The sequence below is a fragment of the Trachinotus anak genome, unplaced genomic scaffold (genome assembly GCF_046630095.1).
Source record: "Trachinotus anak isolate AG129_WGS33_773 ecotype Australia unplaced genomic scaffold, CSIRO_AGI_Tana_v1 ptg000018l, whole genome shotgun sequence".
NCBI classification, from domain to species: Eukaryota; Metazoa; Chordata; class Actinopteri; order Carangiformes; family Carangidae; genus Trachinotus; species Trachinotus anak.
Window position 1 is genome coordinate 10,883,636 of NW_027273869.1, and position 19,281 is coordinate 10,902,916.

Here is a 19,281-nt window from a genome sequence, read left to right on the forward strand (position 1 = left end):
ACACAAACACACACACGCACGCACGCACACACACACACACACACACACACACACACACACACTCCTGCACTCCTGGTGTTCAGGGAGACTCGCGCCCCCTCTGGGTCCCACAGACAGATGGGACAGGAAATGTGTCACTGGGTCAAACTCAGACGGCGGCAGCCATCTTGGTACCACTGAGCCAACTGTCACCTCTATTAACCCTGAAGGAAAATGGGAGGCTTTCTCCTGTTTAAGGAGACTGTTAACTGCTGCCAAGGAAACCTGTTATTCTGAATTCCCGTTAGACTGGGTGGTGACAACTTGACTGATTCAATCGAGCGCATGAAACTGAGGAGAGTTTTGATGGTAACTGCTATCGAGGATGATGTGCATTTGTGTGGGAAGGTTTCACTGGATTGAATTAAATATCACAGAACAGGGTAAACTAGACATGAAAATTTAGAAATGAAAATCTAAATTGCATTAAAAGGGCTGCTCTAAAAGTAACATTTGCTTTTTTTAACATAAAGATCCTGACAAAGCGAGCTTTGAAAGATTTGTTCCTGTCTCCACAATGTTGCAGTTTATCTTTCTGACTAACAACCTTGCAACCTAGTGATGCCTGCAACCGCATGGTGACAAGATGATGTCACTGCTCCCAGCTTTTGTTTGAAAAGAAAAAAAAAAAAAACAACACAACAACAGACCCAGTATATAAATCCCCATATTGTATTGTATTTCTGTTTGGGATTAAACAAATGAGACATGTTAATTACTAAGCTTTAGAATGGCTGCTAGGTGTATTTTTGAAACTCTGGACAGAGCGAGGCTCGCCGTTTCCTCCTGCCTCCAGTTATTAAACTCAGCTAAGCGCCTCCTGGCTCTCCTTCATTATTTTAAGTGCAGAAATGAGAGAGATAATCGTCTCATCTAACTCTTGGCAAGAAAGCAAATACTGTAAGTGTGTTTCAAAATGCTTTAATAGAAATCTTATGTTACAGACTGTGTGGAGTTTAAAAGACATGGGCATGGGGTTTAGAGAAAGAGATGAAAAGTGCAGGAGTTGTTGGAGATAGATCCATACTATGCAACAATGCTTACTATAAAAGGTCATCTGTGCTTCACATTGTTAATTTCTCACTGTGTTGTTTCCAAGTTTCTGAGGTAAAACAAAGTTTGGCAGTGATTTGAATGTGGCACATTTAAACTCAACTTTAATACGTAGTTTCCATTCTTTGTTTAATCTGTCTGACAAAGAAATGTCTTGAGGTTTAAACTAATTAAAAGAGAAGGATTCTGTCATTCATTGTAATGCTCTGAGTAAATGAATCTCTGTCTATTTGTAATTTATTTTTTTTTCTGTCTTTTTAATTTTATTCTTTCCTTTGTTTTCCTTTTTAATGTCACATCATTTTAATTTATTCACAGACTTCACAGCTTCTTCCTTCCAGGCTTTGTGTGTGTGTGATTCCAAGGATAAGTCATCAGTAATTCTTTAGCCCGTGTTTCTAGCATTCTTCTTCTCCTGCACGTTTGTTCGCTCTGCTCTGCTGGTGGAGCAGTGGATCATGGGATAGCTGTCTAACCCCCGTCACCTGTCGAGATACACTGGATGGATGAACCCTGTGGAAATTAACGCCAGGATTATGCAAATCCAAATTGAACTGTGAAGTTAAGAGGGTCGGCCCAGTGACCTCGTCATCTCACACAGGCAGGGGACGGGTGTACAGACAGATTGACGTACAGTATTCACATGCACGCCAACACACTCACAGACACACACCACTGGATACATACACACATAGACAGGGGTGACTGTGTACAAAGAAAACACACACACACACACAGAGAGAAAGAGAGTGACATAGCCACAAGTCATTGCTTTCTCTTTGTGTTTGTAAATGTGCATGTGTGTGTATACACTTGTGAGTCCGTGTGCCTCTCCTGCCAGTGTGCATGAGCTGAATTATAATTTGGTCATTAGTGCTGTGTCCCAAATTACCATACACACACACACACACACGTGTATGAGCAGGCCAGTGGTTTCTCCAGCTGTGACTGCCGAGTGTGTGTCTGCTCTCCAACAAAGAAATTGGACTTACTTATGAAGCTCATTTAAACCATTTAATGAGGCAGTACTTTCAATCCTTGATGCAGGCTTTGGCTTAAAGGGACTCCAATGTCTTGTGTCTTGGAAGAGAGCAGAAATTCCAACTTGAAATTAAAAGCAGCATAATGTAACATCATCAGTGATGCCAGGTGCCAAAACCAAATAATTGTGTTTTCAGGGCAGAGTGTCGCACATTCAAATCCAGACTGCACTGTAGCCAAAACTGAGTTTGCAACATGCACATATGAATTAAACAAATAGGTTAAGATTATAAAAATGTTGCACTATAAACCATACCAAACAAAATGGTCCGGCACACAAAGGTTTATAAGAGGCAGGAGTCGGTGACAGTTGTCAAGATCCCAGCAGAGATGTGATTGGATCAGTTGTGGCAGATCCAGGCTCAGTTTTCTATAATGCATTGTTGACATAGTTAATGTAAAATGAAAAATCAGGCTGCTCAGAAAATCAGCTCCGTACTATTTAAATGTAATTATAAAAAGAAAAAAAAGGTTCCCATATACTAAATGGATCCTCGCAAAAGGGGATGTATTAAATATAGCTACATTATTTCCACATTACATTTTCATCATCACCTAATTTTCTTTATACTGTTTTGATACCTCATATATTATTACATAATATGCGTACACAACTCTGGAGCTTTGAAAGACATTAATAGGCTATATTATCATTTATTTTCAATAACTGCAACACCTGGAAACACTGGACATTACTATGACGAAAATTCCTCAGTCCATGCACTGTTTTAAATCCACGGAAGAGGGAGATCACAAGGACAAGTGACAGTACGTCAATCTCAGAAGGTGTTAAATGGAAGATGAAATCTGATACGATTGGAGGAGCGAGGAAGAAAAATAGAGAGACAGGTTAAAGAACTGATATATATAACACATCCTCTATTTTTCATCTCCTCATCCCAGATACCGTCTTTCTGCCCGATCTCTGTGACAAATGATAGATGATTGATAACAGATATTAATACACTGATACATTCACATGTGCCAGTAAAACTCACATTCACACAATTGTGCACATGGGCTCACGTCCTTATCATATTAAAGCTCGTGTGCACAAGCACTCGCAGCCTGCCAGATTTTAAATGCTGGTAGAATCTAATGGTTGGCATTAGCTCAGCGTTCCCCTGACATTTCTCTAGAAAAGGGCTTCAGCTGTGGGTTTGTGTGTGTGTGTGTGTGTGTGTGTACATACATACTCACAGGGCCCTAACAGACAGGCAGACAGCAGTGGGTGTGGGTGGTATGTGGAAGAGAGAGAGAGAGAGAGAGAGAGAGAGAGAGAGAGAGAGAGAGAGAGAGAGAGAGAGAGAGAGAGAGAGAGTTGGCAGAGATGGAAACGGGAGAAGCAGAGAAAGGGAAAGAGTTACAGATAAATAGCAAAAGAACTAAAAGAGCAAAGGTGAGTCAAGACAGAGGGAAAGAGAGACAGAGTGTTTGAAAGAGGAAAGAAAATTATCTATCCATGTTCTCCCAACAGCATTGTGCAACCATCAGTGGATAAACCAAAGGGCAGAGGCAATTTGGGCTTCAGTGTCTTGCCCAAGGACACTTTGACATGTAAAGTGGAGGAGCCCGGGATCGAACCTCCAACCTTCTGATTAGTGGATGAACCGCTCTACCTCTTCAGTGGCTATGTGCATAACATCCCTTATTTACTACATACGGAAGTGCACTATACTATCCATGCACCTGTCAGTGATGATGCAAAATGACACAGATTCATAAGGGTACAAAATCTCAATTTAGAGTAAACGACTGATTCATAGGTTTATCTATGTAGGAAGTAGTGTTTGTTTTCCTTACCCCATTAGACTTCTTTTAATTATTCCTGGATCTCAGCTACTTAATTTGGTGAGTAAAATGTTGATATTATTAGCAATGGTGGTAAAAATTATTTAAAAATGGATAAACTCCATGTTGTTATCAACTGGAATTGTCTTTAAACTCTTTTTTTTCTTATCATTGACTTTCAAAACACTTTGACATAGATTAAACATTTGGAGTTTTGACTCTGCATGTGTGCATACCAGTCTTCCCTTCATCCCCTCTCAGATTTACTCATGCGCTGTGACGCTCACTCTCTGTCTTCCTACATTTCAACCCTCATCACTTGATTTCTCCATTCCCTCTCGCCCTCCCGTCTCTTTGCCGTTCCTCCTCCCCCACCATTTCCGTTCAACCTTCATTTTCCAGTGACAAGGAGGATCATATCCTCCCTCTGGGGAATACAATGCAACTTAATACGGGTCAGTGATACACAGAGAAATGCCCTACCCCACCCCTAACCCAGTTAGTCACTGACACTGTAGTGAGTGTAGAGCTAGGTGTGTGTTCATGTGCTTGTGTATAGATATACTGTACGCATGCATACAGTGCAGTCTGTGCAGCTATATGTATGCATGTGTATGTCTGCCACCCCCTAGCATTAGTCATGGACACTAGATACTCCCTCCCACAGTGTGCTAAAAGGGTCATTATGACCTTAACACACTTCCCAACCTCTGCAACACTCCTTTAGAGATAATGATGATGGAGGCATCCCAGTTCTCTTGCTTTTGCAGATGACTGCGCCAAGAAAAGGAGAAAAGTTCCAATTCATTATGTCAACAAAAACATTGTGTCCTTACCTTCTTCACAAGGTTCAGAGGCTTTCTGTACATGCAAGCGCACTCGTCCCAGGAGTAATAAATGAATGGGTTGATGGGTTTTTCTATTAAGACATTTGCCTTAACTGAAGGTCCATCATTCAATATATATATGAGCTTTGAATTACACTGGGATTTTTTCTCTAGGTTAAATATATCGTTCTCTGCAAGGGGTGATATTTTCCATCATGCAACTGGCTGCTGAGTGATCCTAGCCTATTGGGATTGGCAAGCATGACCTTGACTGTGACTGGCCAGTATCACTACCAGTCAACCATCCATCCACAGTGTGCAGTATATTCCTACTGTGAGTTTTTCTCCACTGATGATGGTGGATAAACCGTTACAGAGATGGCTGTGTCTGCTTTCCAGAACCAACTAGTCTGAACACAGCTTATCTGTGTCTAAACATTTATCCAGTTCATTGAACTTCAATAGTTAAGTCATCAAAAAAAAGTTTGCTAATTGCCGTTTTGCCTCAGCTGGAGCAACCGCAGGTCAGACAAGGCCAGGGTCTGACTCAGTATCAGAATTACTAGGAGTTCCCTAAGGAGGCTGTTAAATGAGTGAAACAAAATTTGTACAATTTCTGTGTCAAAAGTTGTTGCACTGTTGCTGACTGTGTGTAGAGAGGTTTCTTTTCTCTTTTGACAACTGTATTCTAGCTTTCACATGCTACAAAAGGTAAAAATGACTTTCTTGCACTTCCAAACAACTGTAGTCAAAAATATGAGAATAATGTGTGGAGAGTGAATAGAAGGGTCAAGTATCTGTGGGTTGGTGGTGATGGGCCGAACACTTGTTCTGATGGTTGGGAAGTTTTGAATGCACAATAGGGATACTTGGATTTGATATTTTAAGCTTTTATATTGGTCACATTCACAGATAAACAGGTGGGAGCCAAGTACTGTCCAAGCACTCTGTTAATCTCATTTGTTTAATGAAACCATTGGGTGTATCATTATCATTTAGGAAACCAGATACAAGATGTTTGGATTTTGTGCATTTTTTGGTGCTTTATGACAAGTTTTTTCTCAGTTATGAAGAAAAATCTCGCTTTTGCATAAATGTGCAGAAGAAGACATTGATTTATATAAAAACAGATGCAGCCTCTGTTCCTCAAGCATAGCCTGGAGCCAGTTTCTGCTGATGTTTCCACTATATTGTAGCTAGATTAAATTTTAATGGCATTGGTGAGGATATTGTCTGCTTTTATTTTGTTTCTGCAACATCTTTTGCTGTTTATAAGTTTCCAAACGCCTCTAAAAGTCAGGAATAATGGTTTAGGAGGAGAGTCAGTCATGGTTAAACATAAAGTTTATTCTGCTTCTGCTTATTTAGAACTGTTAGAAGGCTCTACAGAAAACATGAAATAGGATCAAATGTATACAGCTAGGGAGAAATAGATTTCATTATGGTGTAAAAGATGTGTGTCACAGGTCAAATCCTTTAAGTAAGAAAACTGCACCGTTGGTAATATGTTACATTTGACATTAACAAGTAGATTTGAAACTGAAAAACTCCCACGTTCAAATGCCTATTATTGAAATAGTTTGCTGTGTTTTTTGCCAATTTGCAACTGACCTCTAATGTGAACAATAATAAATAAATAAATGGCTGCGCAGCAACACTGCACCTATAAACAATGTAAAATAGAGATTCATTGAAAGAAAATGTATGAAAGTGACCACCTCCATACAAATTGTATGCAAATACAGCCAGAGCATGCAGCATCTGCATCCTCTTCACATTCAACAGCACTGCAAGGCAGCAGTAACTGCCTGCTGAATATCATAGCTGACCCTGAAATACAAAGCTGAGGCACATCCGTAGAGGAGCAAGGGAGAGGATAAAAATGAAAGGCAGAGAAAAAAAAGAGTAGGAGAGAGAGGAAACACTGAAGGAATTGTTAGGAATGTAGCTAAATTGAAAAGGAGAAACAAAGATGACTCGGGGGCAGATAGAAAGAAAGACAAATGAGGAACCGAGTGATGCTCTCTTAAGCAGATACAAGGCATAAGCATTTGTTCCTTGGGGATGGTAACGTTAGAGATGTGTCATGCTAATTACTCATAGTGATATTCATTAATGTTTATTTTGAGGTAATCATTTCTGTTTCACTGGAAGTAATGATCAGCTCAGTGATTCATACTAAAGATACTGAAAAAGTCATTTGGTCATTTGTGAATTATGTTAATGCAATGAGGCTTGTTCGTGATCACTCATTTCTTTAAATCAGACAAGAAGTCAATTTAAATGAATGGGAAGCCTACAGAATAATACTGTTGTGATTCTCATTGGCAGATCACAAGGCTGGTCTGGTGACCAATGAAATATCAATTTATTGATTTATTAATTCTAACGTAGACTGAAAATACCAGTACAAAACCATTTGTCAGCTTTGACACTGAACCTATAAAGATATACAAGTAATTAATTATAATAAACAAGTAGTGTGTGAATTCATACACATCTAGGGCGATGTGACCTCTTCCTAACCCACCCTACAGCTTCTCCTGCAGAACAAATACAAGGTAAATCATCCAAGTTTCCGGGTGAAACATTCAGGAAAATCCACCAGAGAGTTTCTTTTGTCAACCCATGTAGGCAAGCCACCATGGGACCTCATTAGGGGAAAGGTTTTGTTTTGTTTTTCCCTCACTGAATTTTTCCATCAAGAGCAAAGTCACATCTTGACATCCATCTTCATTTAGAAATATTATTTTAAGGTTATAAGGCATTTTGAAACCATGGAGTTGAACACAGTGTCTTATTTCCATATCCAAGCAACTGATATGTTCATCAAAGACACTGGTGGTGCTAAGAATAGGCTTCACAGAGCAGGAATTGAGGTAGCTTTCTCTTGGGAAGTGATACTCAATGACAAAATGGCTTTACGGGACTGAGTGATTGTTGCTGCACATGGAGCCTGTGAACATTTCTTATGAAAATAAAACATGAAATATTTTTTGAAATGTTTAACTAGGTACGCCTTAAACAACTATTGATAATAACATAACAGAAATAAAACAACATCTCTCCTATAGAAAATAAAAGCTGAGGTCATCTGCAGAAGTGCTTTCTCTGTTCTGAACTGAGGTTCCTCGTTCTATTACTATCCCATTATACTATATTATATAAACACAATATGTATTATATGGAAATGTTGCAGACTCCACAGAGAAAGGCTGACAGATATACTGAAATACCCATAAGGTTAGAGATTGGAGGTCAGATGACGCCAAGACTTGAAAGACAAGCCACCTGCTGCTTTTTCCTGTTTACCTCCTGGCGCCACACTTAAAACAACATCCTACGCTCTGCTCTCACTGGATGTCTGCATATTCACACACAGCACTGACCCATCACCCATCCCACTGATAACTGTCAATCTCCTGCTCCCTTTTGTTCTTTAACACTCTCGAAAAGACAGGGACTGTACTGTATTGTCAACACAGCAGAGAGAGAAAAACAGGCTGAGGTGAATACACAGCCAGAGAAAAGAGACCAAGAGCAGAGAGGGTGAGAGACAGGGAGCCTCATCAATGATCCATATCCATATCACTACAGGTCTAATAGATGCCCCAGCCGGTGGCCAGCTGAACCAATGAGAGCATGACACACATTCATGGAGTCTCGGTATCCCATGGCTACAATCTCCCAGACCCCCCCTGTGGGCGTTCAGAGTATGGTAAACAAAATGGACAGGATGCACAAAGGCTCACAATACACAGTCTGTCTGTCTGTCTGTACTCCTTCATCCATTGCTGCACATTACTACAGAAGGAGTCCCACCATGAAACAGACACTTTTCTCACCAGAGTTCCAACCCTAGACAAGTGAAATTAAATCATGCCATCCACTGCTGCTGCCGCCCTGACTGTCTAGACTGAGAGGAAAAAAAAAAAAAAAAAAAAAAAAAAAAAAAAAAGGTAAGGAGAGGAGTGGAAAGGTCCACATACAAAGCCAGAGGAAGACTGAGGACTGTCTTGCAACAGGTACACAGAGGGCATCTGTAGTGCTGGACTGAGTTAACTAACTAGGTTTGCTCTGAGCTGATTAAACATGCAGAGGGAGAGGAGAGGAGAGGAGAGGAGAAGAGAAGAGACACAAGTTACACAGGTGTGAAGGATTAAGATAGGAGAGATTTACAGTTATCCGACGGAATAGGAAGGTATTAGGACCAGAAGATGGAGGTGACATTTTTAAAGTGAGCAGTAGGGATATATATATATATATATATATATATATATATATATATATATATTCTAGCAATGGTCATGCGTTTATATTGATTTTAATTCACACAGGTTGAGAATGTTGGGAAAATGTTACCGAGTATCTATCCAAGTGCTACCTGAGTTTTGAGGGGGAAAAAAAAAAACGTGTGGAAAAGTCACATTTGACAAACAAGTCTGGGCAGTATGAATGGAACTGTCCAACAATTGTGTGAAGAATATAAAATGAGTAAAGCCGTGTGGAAGAGTGCTGAGTTGGTAAGAGGTGAAAAAAGGGTAAATGAAGGTTAGGGGGTGTTTGAAGAGATGTAAAAAGGGAGGCGAGGATGAAGGTTATTTAAGATGACAAGGTTAAAAGGAGGGTCACTAAGGTTACTGCAGAGAGGATGAGAGGACAAGCAGGAGAATGAGATGGGTGAACAGGAGTGGGGAAGGCACAGATTAATTACATACTAATTATATCATACTAGTAGATCACTGGGACTAGAAGAGAAGAGAAGCTACAACAAAAGCATTATCTAAGTAGTATTAAATGAATATATTTTTTTAAATATTGCCTTCAGACCTGGAGAAGATGTGGTTTATAAAACTGTGGTGTTAGAGAGGAAGTGAGTGAACAAGATGTGAGGGAGAGTCAGATAAATGAATTACAATATCAGCAGGAGAGGAGCAAGCATTTAGAGGGGAGACAAGGAGAGTGGATAAGGGTAAGGCTAGGTGAGACGGGGTGAGTCAGGGTGTTGTGTTGCCATGTGACCGAGTGAGTCCCTGGACGGTCTCAGGGTTGCACAGAATTTCTAATGAGAAAGGAACTGCAAACAGGAGCCTGAACGACTCCCGGGAATGGTGAAAACCTATCGTTTAGGCTGATCTTTATACTCTCTTCATCCTCCTCCTCCTCCCATCTCTGGAGGGATTACAAATTCACACACACACACACACACACACACACACACACACACACACACACACAGACTTTCTCACATAAGCAACAGGCTCAAAGTAGCAGTGGAAATATAATATCTTCAGGTCAAAAATGTATAAAATGAGAGCAAACAAGCTACAAATTCAAGAAAATACACAAAGACACAAGCACAGCATGAGCCTATGCACACACCCGCGTGCGCGGGTACACACACACACACACACACACACACACACACACACACACACACACACACACACAGTAGACATGCAGACACATTACGCTACCCAATCTGACCATATGAGACAATGCAAGAGTAGGGGCCAGTGGTCCATTCAATAATGGCTCAAATTGGAGGAAATGGGTTCTGAAATTACATTTTCAGAGGTTCTCATTTTAAGTGCGTGACGGCAGATTCACATTCATTTCCTGCGGGACTCGGTCAAGCGTCACATCAATCAAACATCACATAGCTTCATCTTACAGCCACTCACAACCTGTAATGAGCCTGACGGGACATATCTGATGAGAAAATGTTTTTGTATGCATTTGAGGAGAGTCTGTCAAGCCCCTGATATGATGTATCTGTTTATACATTTACATGAGCCTTTCTGATCTGCAGAGTACAGTGTACAACCCTTCAGGAAGTAAATGAATGTATTCAGACTCAGTCTTTAAATGCCACTCATATGAATGTCATATTGTACACTGACAATTACAGTAGAATAGGCTTGAATCCTCCATTGTTAAAAATGGCAATCAGCACACAGTGATTCACAGTATAAAAGGAGTCTAAGGTCACAGTACATACACAAAAAGCTGTCATGGTTATTCTGGTGACACACACTGATAGGCTGTCTCTGGCTTTTGGCACATTGACCATCACTGATGAACATTTAACCTCTATGCATTCAAATTCACCCCATGAAAAGCAGTATTATTGTTTCTGTGAATGAAAACAACAGAGTCAGAGGGGCCCACCCAAACCATGGGAGACTGTGCCACGCTGCTGCCATCTGGTGTTTAAAATGTTCGCTTGAACCAACAGGCTTTTTGGGGAAATATATATTAGTTTTTGGAAAATCAGTTTGAATTCTTCTGTTAAGTGCAATGATTATGAAGTGAGATGATATAGTTTTATAGTGTGATTTAACAAAAACCACAAATTATAGCATGACATTTTCTGCACCAATTTTACCCCCAAATATCCAGCACCTGACTGACTGGGATCCAACAAAGCACATGAGAATGCACAAAACATACCCTGGGAGAAAAAGAGAAGACACCAGCTCTCTGCAGAGCATAAACTGATATCTGATAAATACCAAGACTCAAACGCACTAACAATAAGAGGTTTCAGTGATGGACAGACTTAAGATGGAAGGTATAATATATAAAATATCAAAATCTCACAAACCAAGTCTTGTTTAGATGGTATTGATGCACAAAAAACAGAGTTTATCATTCCAAAGGACTGACTTTACGTCAGCTCACAGGGACATTGAACGTGCTTCATTGTTTGACTTCTATTCAGTGAAGTAGCATCTTGAACGTTCCACATTTTACAGCCTCCATTGTAACTGAGCCATTGTGCAACATCCAGTCATGGAGTCATTGGAATAAAAGAGAGTAGTAATAAGACATGAGGATTAGTTTGTATCATGAGTTGTGAAATAATTTTCAGCTCTGCACCAACATGTATTACAAATGTACCATCTATTTTTTCACATTTTATTCCGACTTTCTTCATGAAATTCTCTGTGTCCTCTGATAAATGAAAGGAAATATAATTAATAGCATATAGTAATACAAAGGAATCCAATATGAGGCAGCACTGACCTCTTCTATTCCTGTGTCTGACTCAGACTGGGTACAGAGTGAAGCTTCACTGCACAGAATAATATCCAGACACCTTGAAATTATCTATTAAATCTTTGCTCACGTGTCACATAAAAAAAAAAAAAGAAAAAAAATATGCCATTCTTACAGTTTGCAGAAAAATGGTTTAAAATACTGTGCCCAAAATCAGCTTAGCCCAAAATTCAATGCTGTAAGAATAACAACACAGTATAGTACACAAGTGCTCTTTTAGTCAGGAGGTCTTTCCATCTGTTTTCTTCTGGTCGGTATTCTTATAAGAATACAACAGAGGTGAACAGAAAACACCAGTGAGAGGAGACTTGGCTAAATGCCATAATATAAGACAAAAGTAAGAATTACACACATAGGACTTGCTCTTCCCTCTCATTCAGCACTGCTCTGTCTTACTTACGACTGATGCTGAATTTAAAGCACAGCTAGCTGTGTCTCCTCTCGCCAGATATACCAACTTTCTACTTTTTCCTCTGATAAGATCCATCATTTGATACTCATGGAGGTTTAGATGTTCTGTTTATACCAGTGATAATCGCATTTATTTACACTAATTGCTTTATGTCTTACAATAAATGGGGATAATGAATTATTGAGATTCAAAGGCCAATGTCAACATGCTACATATTAAGAATAATGGCAGCAATTACCTGTAGCAATGCACTTAATGGCGGTTGAGAGGATGTGCTATAGCAGTAGGAGAGGTGGAGATGTGTATGTGTGTGAGATAGAGGGTCATATCTTGTCAGCTGGTAATACTGTATTTGACCCAAACTGTTTGAAAATGCTCTCTCGGTTCTGAGTCAGCTGTGCTGGATCTGGATCACTACAGAGTGGGTTCAGGCAGGAGTTCATCTGCTTCTGATGGTTTTAAACCACGCAGAGACACACCATTATCTCTGTGGCTCAGAAAGACCACTGATATCTCCATTTCCTGAGTGCGCACGCGCACGCACGCACACAGTGTGGGAGCACAGGGCTGCAACCTAAAGAGACATGCTGACACTCTTATTACTCAGAGTGAACAAATACTGTTAAATACTCACACAGTGAAACTTTGTAAGAGCTACGACACAAACATGCACAAATTCAGACTCTCTTCGTGGGTACATAAACACAAAACCAGTCTCACAATCTAAATACTAACGCATGCATTCAGCACACACTGAGACACACTGTTCTCCCACAGCCAGAAACCTAGTCAGCACTGAACGAGTTAAATACATCTCAAGAAGAGATGGATGACACCAGACTGCACCATGTCTCACACACCGTCTTTGCTCACTTCACACTGTGATGAAAATGCACTCAGTTCCCTTTGGGGAAAATGACCATTAGCTACAGTAATACTCTATTCTGGTCACACTATTAAGCAGTGCCCCCCAGTGGCCTTCTAAGTGCACTGCATGCCTTGTCAATTATAAATACACACCATATACACTGTATAGGACTGCAGGCTGTGAAGAGGTTAGGGTAAGGATTAATGTCTGTTTAATCTGGAGCCAGAAGAACTTTAAAGTGATCACAAATCTTGAACAAGCACTGCCCTACATCTCTATATATGTATGGAAAAGCTATTGCCCCAGTTAAATCTAATTTCTGGAAGAGGATAGTCCTCTAGCTTTGCATAAAAGTCACAACAAATTTAACACAGTTGAACTGTACACATAAGCATATTCTTCTGTTCTTTGCACATTGCAAACTCCTGTTGCTCATGCACCATATTCTTATCTGCAATCTCTGACTTTGATCTTATCAAATCATTGCTAATGTCACCATCCACTTTCTTAATCCTCTGAATGATAATCTCATTGAAACCATGGTCTCACATGGAGGATTTTTTTGACATTGTATTATGTTGGGCTACACCTCATATGTTAGGTTGCAACAGAGTTGCAGAGTTAACCAGGAAACCACAAAAGGAAGAAGTCCGAAATAACATGACAGGGCTGCATTAAGATCAGACTGCATCCATCACTCCATCACTTCTGTCTTCATCCACATTTACTCACACAGGAGTAGAGTCTTTCAGTTAAGGCTTAGCGTCTTTTTTGTGATAAAAGCTATATGACAGCTGATTATTTACTTCTGATAAATTTTAACAAATGGGTTTAGTGGGGACCGAAGTGAAGCCATCATAACAGCGTGATGATCTGCTGTGATTATTATTAATGACTTGTGATTAAACAGCGTCAGGTCGTCGCCGGGGGGGGGGGGGGGGGGGGGGGGACGTGAGCTCTGTTAATAACCGCGTCAGAGCCAAAACGTCCCGTCTCCACCACAGCCAGACAGCCACACCGCCTCCATCAGCCTCTCAATTATGATCCCTTCAGGTGCAACTGGAAATTAGAAAACACTTATAACGATGCAAATGACGATCCTGAGCAACAACTGCATGTTAAGATCAATTGTGTTTTATTTCACTGGAGTGTACATCACACATGGTGAACTGCTTGACACACCTGAGCTATTGCTTCATTTACTGTTGACAGCCTACAATTGAATCCATCATATTAAGCTACTGCTATATCAGTATGGTTTTAAAAACCACTTTTTATCATATCCAAGTGGACATTTAAGAGATGACAAGCACAGTTATTTGTTAAAACTGTGTTTTTTAAAAGCATAGTTATTTTGAGTAATTCCTTAAAACATCAATTTGTCAGGCTAATTTTAAAGTACCCTGAAGCCTATTAGAGTTGGAAAATAAAACAACCATGAAAAGGTTTCTGTAGCCTGTTATTTCCAACTGTATCATTTAAAAAAAAAAAAAGTACCCTGTGGAGTTTTTGCCAACTAATAGCACCATGGAGCATGTTTTTATGAACGGGTCCATATTTTGTTTGTTTTGTGCCCATGCAAGAGGACACATGCAAGAACAGATTTGTGGAGATAGACAGTTTGTGAATGTAACATGCCATCAAACGTGGCAATGTGAGCAGAAAGGCAGGGGAAAAGAAGCCTGACAACTAAGGAGGTAAACAATGTGCACTTTAAAACCAGCTTCGCAAATGTGGAATTTAATGCATTATGCGTGTTTGTTAAACCCCCGAGGACACGCACAATGCTATATGTAAACTGAACTTTTGTTTACCCACAAGGAAAATCCACGGGACATATTTAAACTCTTCAGCTCACAATCATAGATTTTTCCAAGGAGTACGTGAAAGCAGCAGCCACTCTGTACAGTAGCTAGAGATGCTTGCAGCTGCAGATCTCTTCACTGCGCGGCCGCAGCGGAGCATCAGAGAAAACAATGTGCAGGAAGAGGACCACTGAAGCTCCACAGATACACTGACTGATCATGGCCAGTCGGTGGGGAGACGGTTCTCGGAGCCGTTCAGGAGACCACGCCGGTGGCCTAAAAACGGCGAGGACATCCCACCAAGAAGAGTCGTCTGGGGAGATCGGGGACGCGGTGGAGTCGCTGCGGGAGCTGCCACGATGGATGCGGCTTTACTTCTATGGGATGCACGGCGTGACTCTGGATGTCCTTTTGTCATCGTTACAAGGGGTTTTCAGTTATCGTGACCCTAAGCTGGTGGGTTTTTCCTCTCCGTATCTTTGCATCATTCATTCACTGACCCACTTCGCGCTTGAGAAGATCTACTCACAGAAGAGGTGTTTCCGAGGTCGGCCTGTGGTGTTTCATCTTGTTTTCTATCCGTCTGTCTACATCGGGCTGCAGATCCTGATCGGGAACATAAACACGCTGACCGAGCAGGTGAGGGTGGTGTCAGGGACGCAGCTGGTTGTGCATTATATCCTGGCTCTCTACTTCGCCCAGGTGTTTCACAGAGGGCTATCAAGGCTGCAGTATCACTCCTCTTGCCCCAAAGACATCCTGAGCAAACCCGGCCCGGAGGACAGCAGTCAGAATCGGGCACGTCCCCAGGGTCTCCCCGGCTTTGTGCGGTTCTTGTTTTTCGGGATGCACGGCTTTCTGGACGAGGTGCTTTTCACCTCTATATTCAACCTGGTTGAGAAGTCGGACCGGACCCTCAGTGGTCACACGTCCCTGTGGTCTTTCCTGATGTACGGCAGCTGCAGCTTCGTGGTGGAAAAGCTCTACCTTCACCTGCACTTCAGCAGAGGCTGGGGGACATGGCAGCGGCTCCCCCTCTACATCTGCTTCATCTACACCTGGGAGTTCTCCTGGGGTCTGGCGTTGAGGCAGTTTGACGCCTGCTCATGGGATTACTCCCACTATCCTCACAACTTCATGGGACTCATCACTCTCCTCTACCTGCCTGGCTGGGTCTGTCTCAGTCTCTATCAGGACGTGCTGTCTAATGTCCTGCTGAGGATCAAGTGCACCAAAGATGTAGATTTGAGTGGGGAGAATGGGGAGGTCAATGGACAACTGGAATTAAAGAAAAAACTACTTTAATTTTTCTATCTGAGGTTTTGGGCAAAGCCTCACCCATGTGACTGATGTAGAGACAAGAAGGCATTATTTATTCTAGAAAAGAAAGTGAACGGGGCATATAGGCCTAGGCAGTATTTAGATAGATGGATAGATAAAATACTTCATTAATCCCATGGGGATATTCAAATTGTCCAGTAGCTCACTAGTATATTCAGTTAAGATGTAAGTCTGTGTCATGATCCACTGCCTGAGGTGCTGAGGTGCTGAACAGTCTGATGGTAGTGGAAACAAAGGATTTCCTGAACCGCTCAGTGCTGCAGCGCAGAGCGATGAGACATTGGCTGGCTGTTTATTACCAATAGATTCAGTTTGAAAAGGTTTAAGAGGTATAATGTGGGACCAGGCTGGGCAGTCAGTTCAAACTATGGTTTGCGTTTGCCCACATATCAAAGTATCTAAGATAATTACTTTGGTCCAGAACAGGAGGAGACATGTTATCATGTCAACAAATGCTGAGCCGAGTTGAGATTTTGTGCAGCTCCTCAAAATTTAGATTCAGTTTACTCTGGAATCTGGATAATTATTACCAATATGCAGATGAGATATTTTACAGTTGTCAGCTCTGCAATGCCTGATATGTCTGGGTCCATTAATGAAGATAAAACAACATAGGGCCCAGTTTGCCTAACCTGTTTAAATTCAGTTCACCTACTGCCATTTTTAACTATCTGATGTAATTGTAATATTAACCAGTTTTACAAGTCTTCATCACTTTGGACGTGTTAATATTCCATTTTTTAATAATTGCAGTAACAGACTTGCCATCTCATACACTAAATGCATTGTGGCAGGTCTCGTTTGGGTCAGACTGATTATGTCACTTATGCATTGGCATGCTTTAACTATAGTTTATATCTGCATGCTGAACAAAAAAAAACAACAAAACAAAAAAAACTACTGCAATGTATGATTTAGGTTTATGATTTAGGTTGTTTCCCAAAACACATGGATTTCCACCTAAAATTCAAACGTCAGTATTTTCACAACAAGGAAAATATAAAAGTTCAGAGGACAGTATCTACTTTTTAAATGTTCATCTCATTTCTAAATTTGTTAATTTTATATTTTGAAACATACTCCTAATTGTCACTCAGCTTTATGATCCCAGAGTAATGTATGCCAACTATTCGAGAAGAGATAAACCCAGTAATATATGTAGCAAGACAAAAAGCTGTAGCGGAATGGATACAAGGAGCCAAGTGAGATTTTACTGTGACTCTTTCGTGAACCAAACATTACTTTGATGGAGTGCCTTTTCTCTGCAAACTGAGTCAGCTGTACTCACAGAAACAAGTTTCCACTTGTCTGTTTTCATCTGAAAGTGCTACATTTGTAGGTCGGGGCCACAGTTCTGTTGTCAATGTACTGTATGAGACATCTGAAACCCATGTGAATATTTGGAGCACAGCTCTCCTGATAAACATTATTTCAACCATCAGCACCAATGATCTGTGTCGGTGAGACTGAATCCTACTTCCACAGCAAAATGATGGGTAATTTTTCCTATCTCCAGTGAAAAGAGCATTAAATAACCAATGTCTATACAAATTTAAAATAGATAAATTAAATGTTTAAACTTAAGTTGATTAAATTTACAGATTGCTATGTCCTTTTACCTTACTTAAGATTCACAAGCTTAGTCAAGTGAAATTATCTCTAAAGCACTTTTACTGAGCAAGTTTATCTCCAGCTGATGAAAATTTCATGTAAAAAGCAGTGAAGCAGCCATTTAATTGAAATCCACTGATCAAACTTGAATTGAATAATGTTTTTTTAAGATCGGAGGGAACAGTTTTTAGTAAGATATTTTTTTAAACTCCAGCAGTTTGGCTGTATAATGGTCTTACGCCTTCTGAGCAAACCAATCTAAGTACCTTGCACTGTGACTAAACAAACGGTGGTATATATTAGCAAACTATTCAACTCTATACAAGTCACATTGTAAGGTGAGTGGACTGTCATTTGGAGTTGGTTTCTGAAATTAAACTCCTAGTGAGCTGATGAATTTACCACCAGCTGTAGCTGTTTTACTCCAACACTGGTATTTTAAGTCAGTGCAGGAGTCAACCCCTTCATTTATGAAGCTGTCCTATAATCATTTCTGCATAATTGGGTAACAGTTTGTTCTAAATACAACTCTAAATTCAGATATTATTTTTTTTACTGACTTACTGTTGGAATGAGTAGGATTTTCTTGAATGTGGTTCTGCTAGATTTGAGTATATACACTTATACTTGCATATACGTGAAGTAGTAATGTTTCTATGCTTTTGTGCACTCCAGAGAGACATTGAAAATTCATTGAAATTTATTAGACCCATTTAATTTGGATTGATAAAATAGATTTCTATCAAGGAATCAAACTGAATTGTCTATGCATATTTAGAAAGGTATTTGGCACAGATTTATCTTAAGGTGTCCAAACATATTTCAAATCATGTCTAAAACACAAGTGGTGACTTTTTTTGTTCTACTTGGCAGCTATTTTGAGGTTCTTTAACATTTTCATTCTCAGAATCACAGCCACATGAGTGAGTGACTTTGAACTTTTTACAGCTAAGGTTTTCCATGGCCGAATAACTGTAATTTAATTATACTTTACTTCTGTGTTGTGGTATTCACCAGTTTAAACAGAGACCAAACTGCTTTTAGACAAGGTGTAAATGGTTGAAATAAAATAAATGCAAATTAAAGTAAAAAATGATGACTGACTTGCAATGGCATGGACTGTACGATTTATAATTTTAATTAAAATCAAAAATTTTCCTGTGAAATGTCTGGCACTCCTCTATGGCTTTCCTTTAATATCGTCAGGCACCATTCAGCAGCGTTCTAAGCAAATGTGTTGACCTCTGTGTCACAAGTATTATTCTCTTTCCATAAAATAGACAAGGGGAGTCCACATTAAAGTTATGATCTCCTGCCCACTCCAGTTGTAAAAGAAAACTGCAAAGAAAAATGACGCAGGGCAGCAATTGTGTAAGAAGGAAAAACAATTTAACTTTTCTTCCCCCTTTTCTTTTTATTTGGTGCCCTGGG

The 19,281-nt window shown here is 40.2% G+C and overlaps 2 protein-coding genes across 3 annotated transcripts in view; one reads left to right on the plus strand and one right to left on the minus strand.

Moving 5' to 3' along the window:
* The window catches only part of LOC139635518 (hyaluronidase PH-20-like), a 92,972-nt gene that overhangs the window by 65,047 nt on the left and 8,644 nt on the right, over window positions 1-19,281 (minus strand). The window lies entirely within an intron of this gene.
* tmem229a (transmembrane protein 229A) lies at window positions 14,944-19,016 on the plus strand. The gene has a single exon (XM_071502935.1). The coding sequence runs from the start codon at window positions 15,118-15,120 to the stop codon at window positions 16,201-16,203; it is 1,086 nt and encodes a 361-aa protein (XP_071359036.1). The 5' UTR covers window positions 14,944-15,117; the 3' UTR covers window positions 16,204-19,016.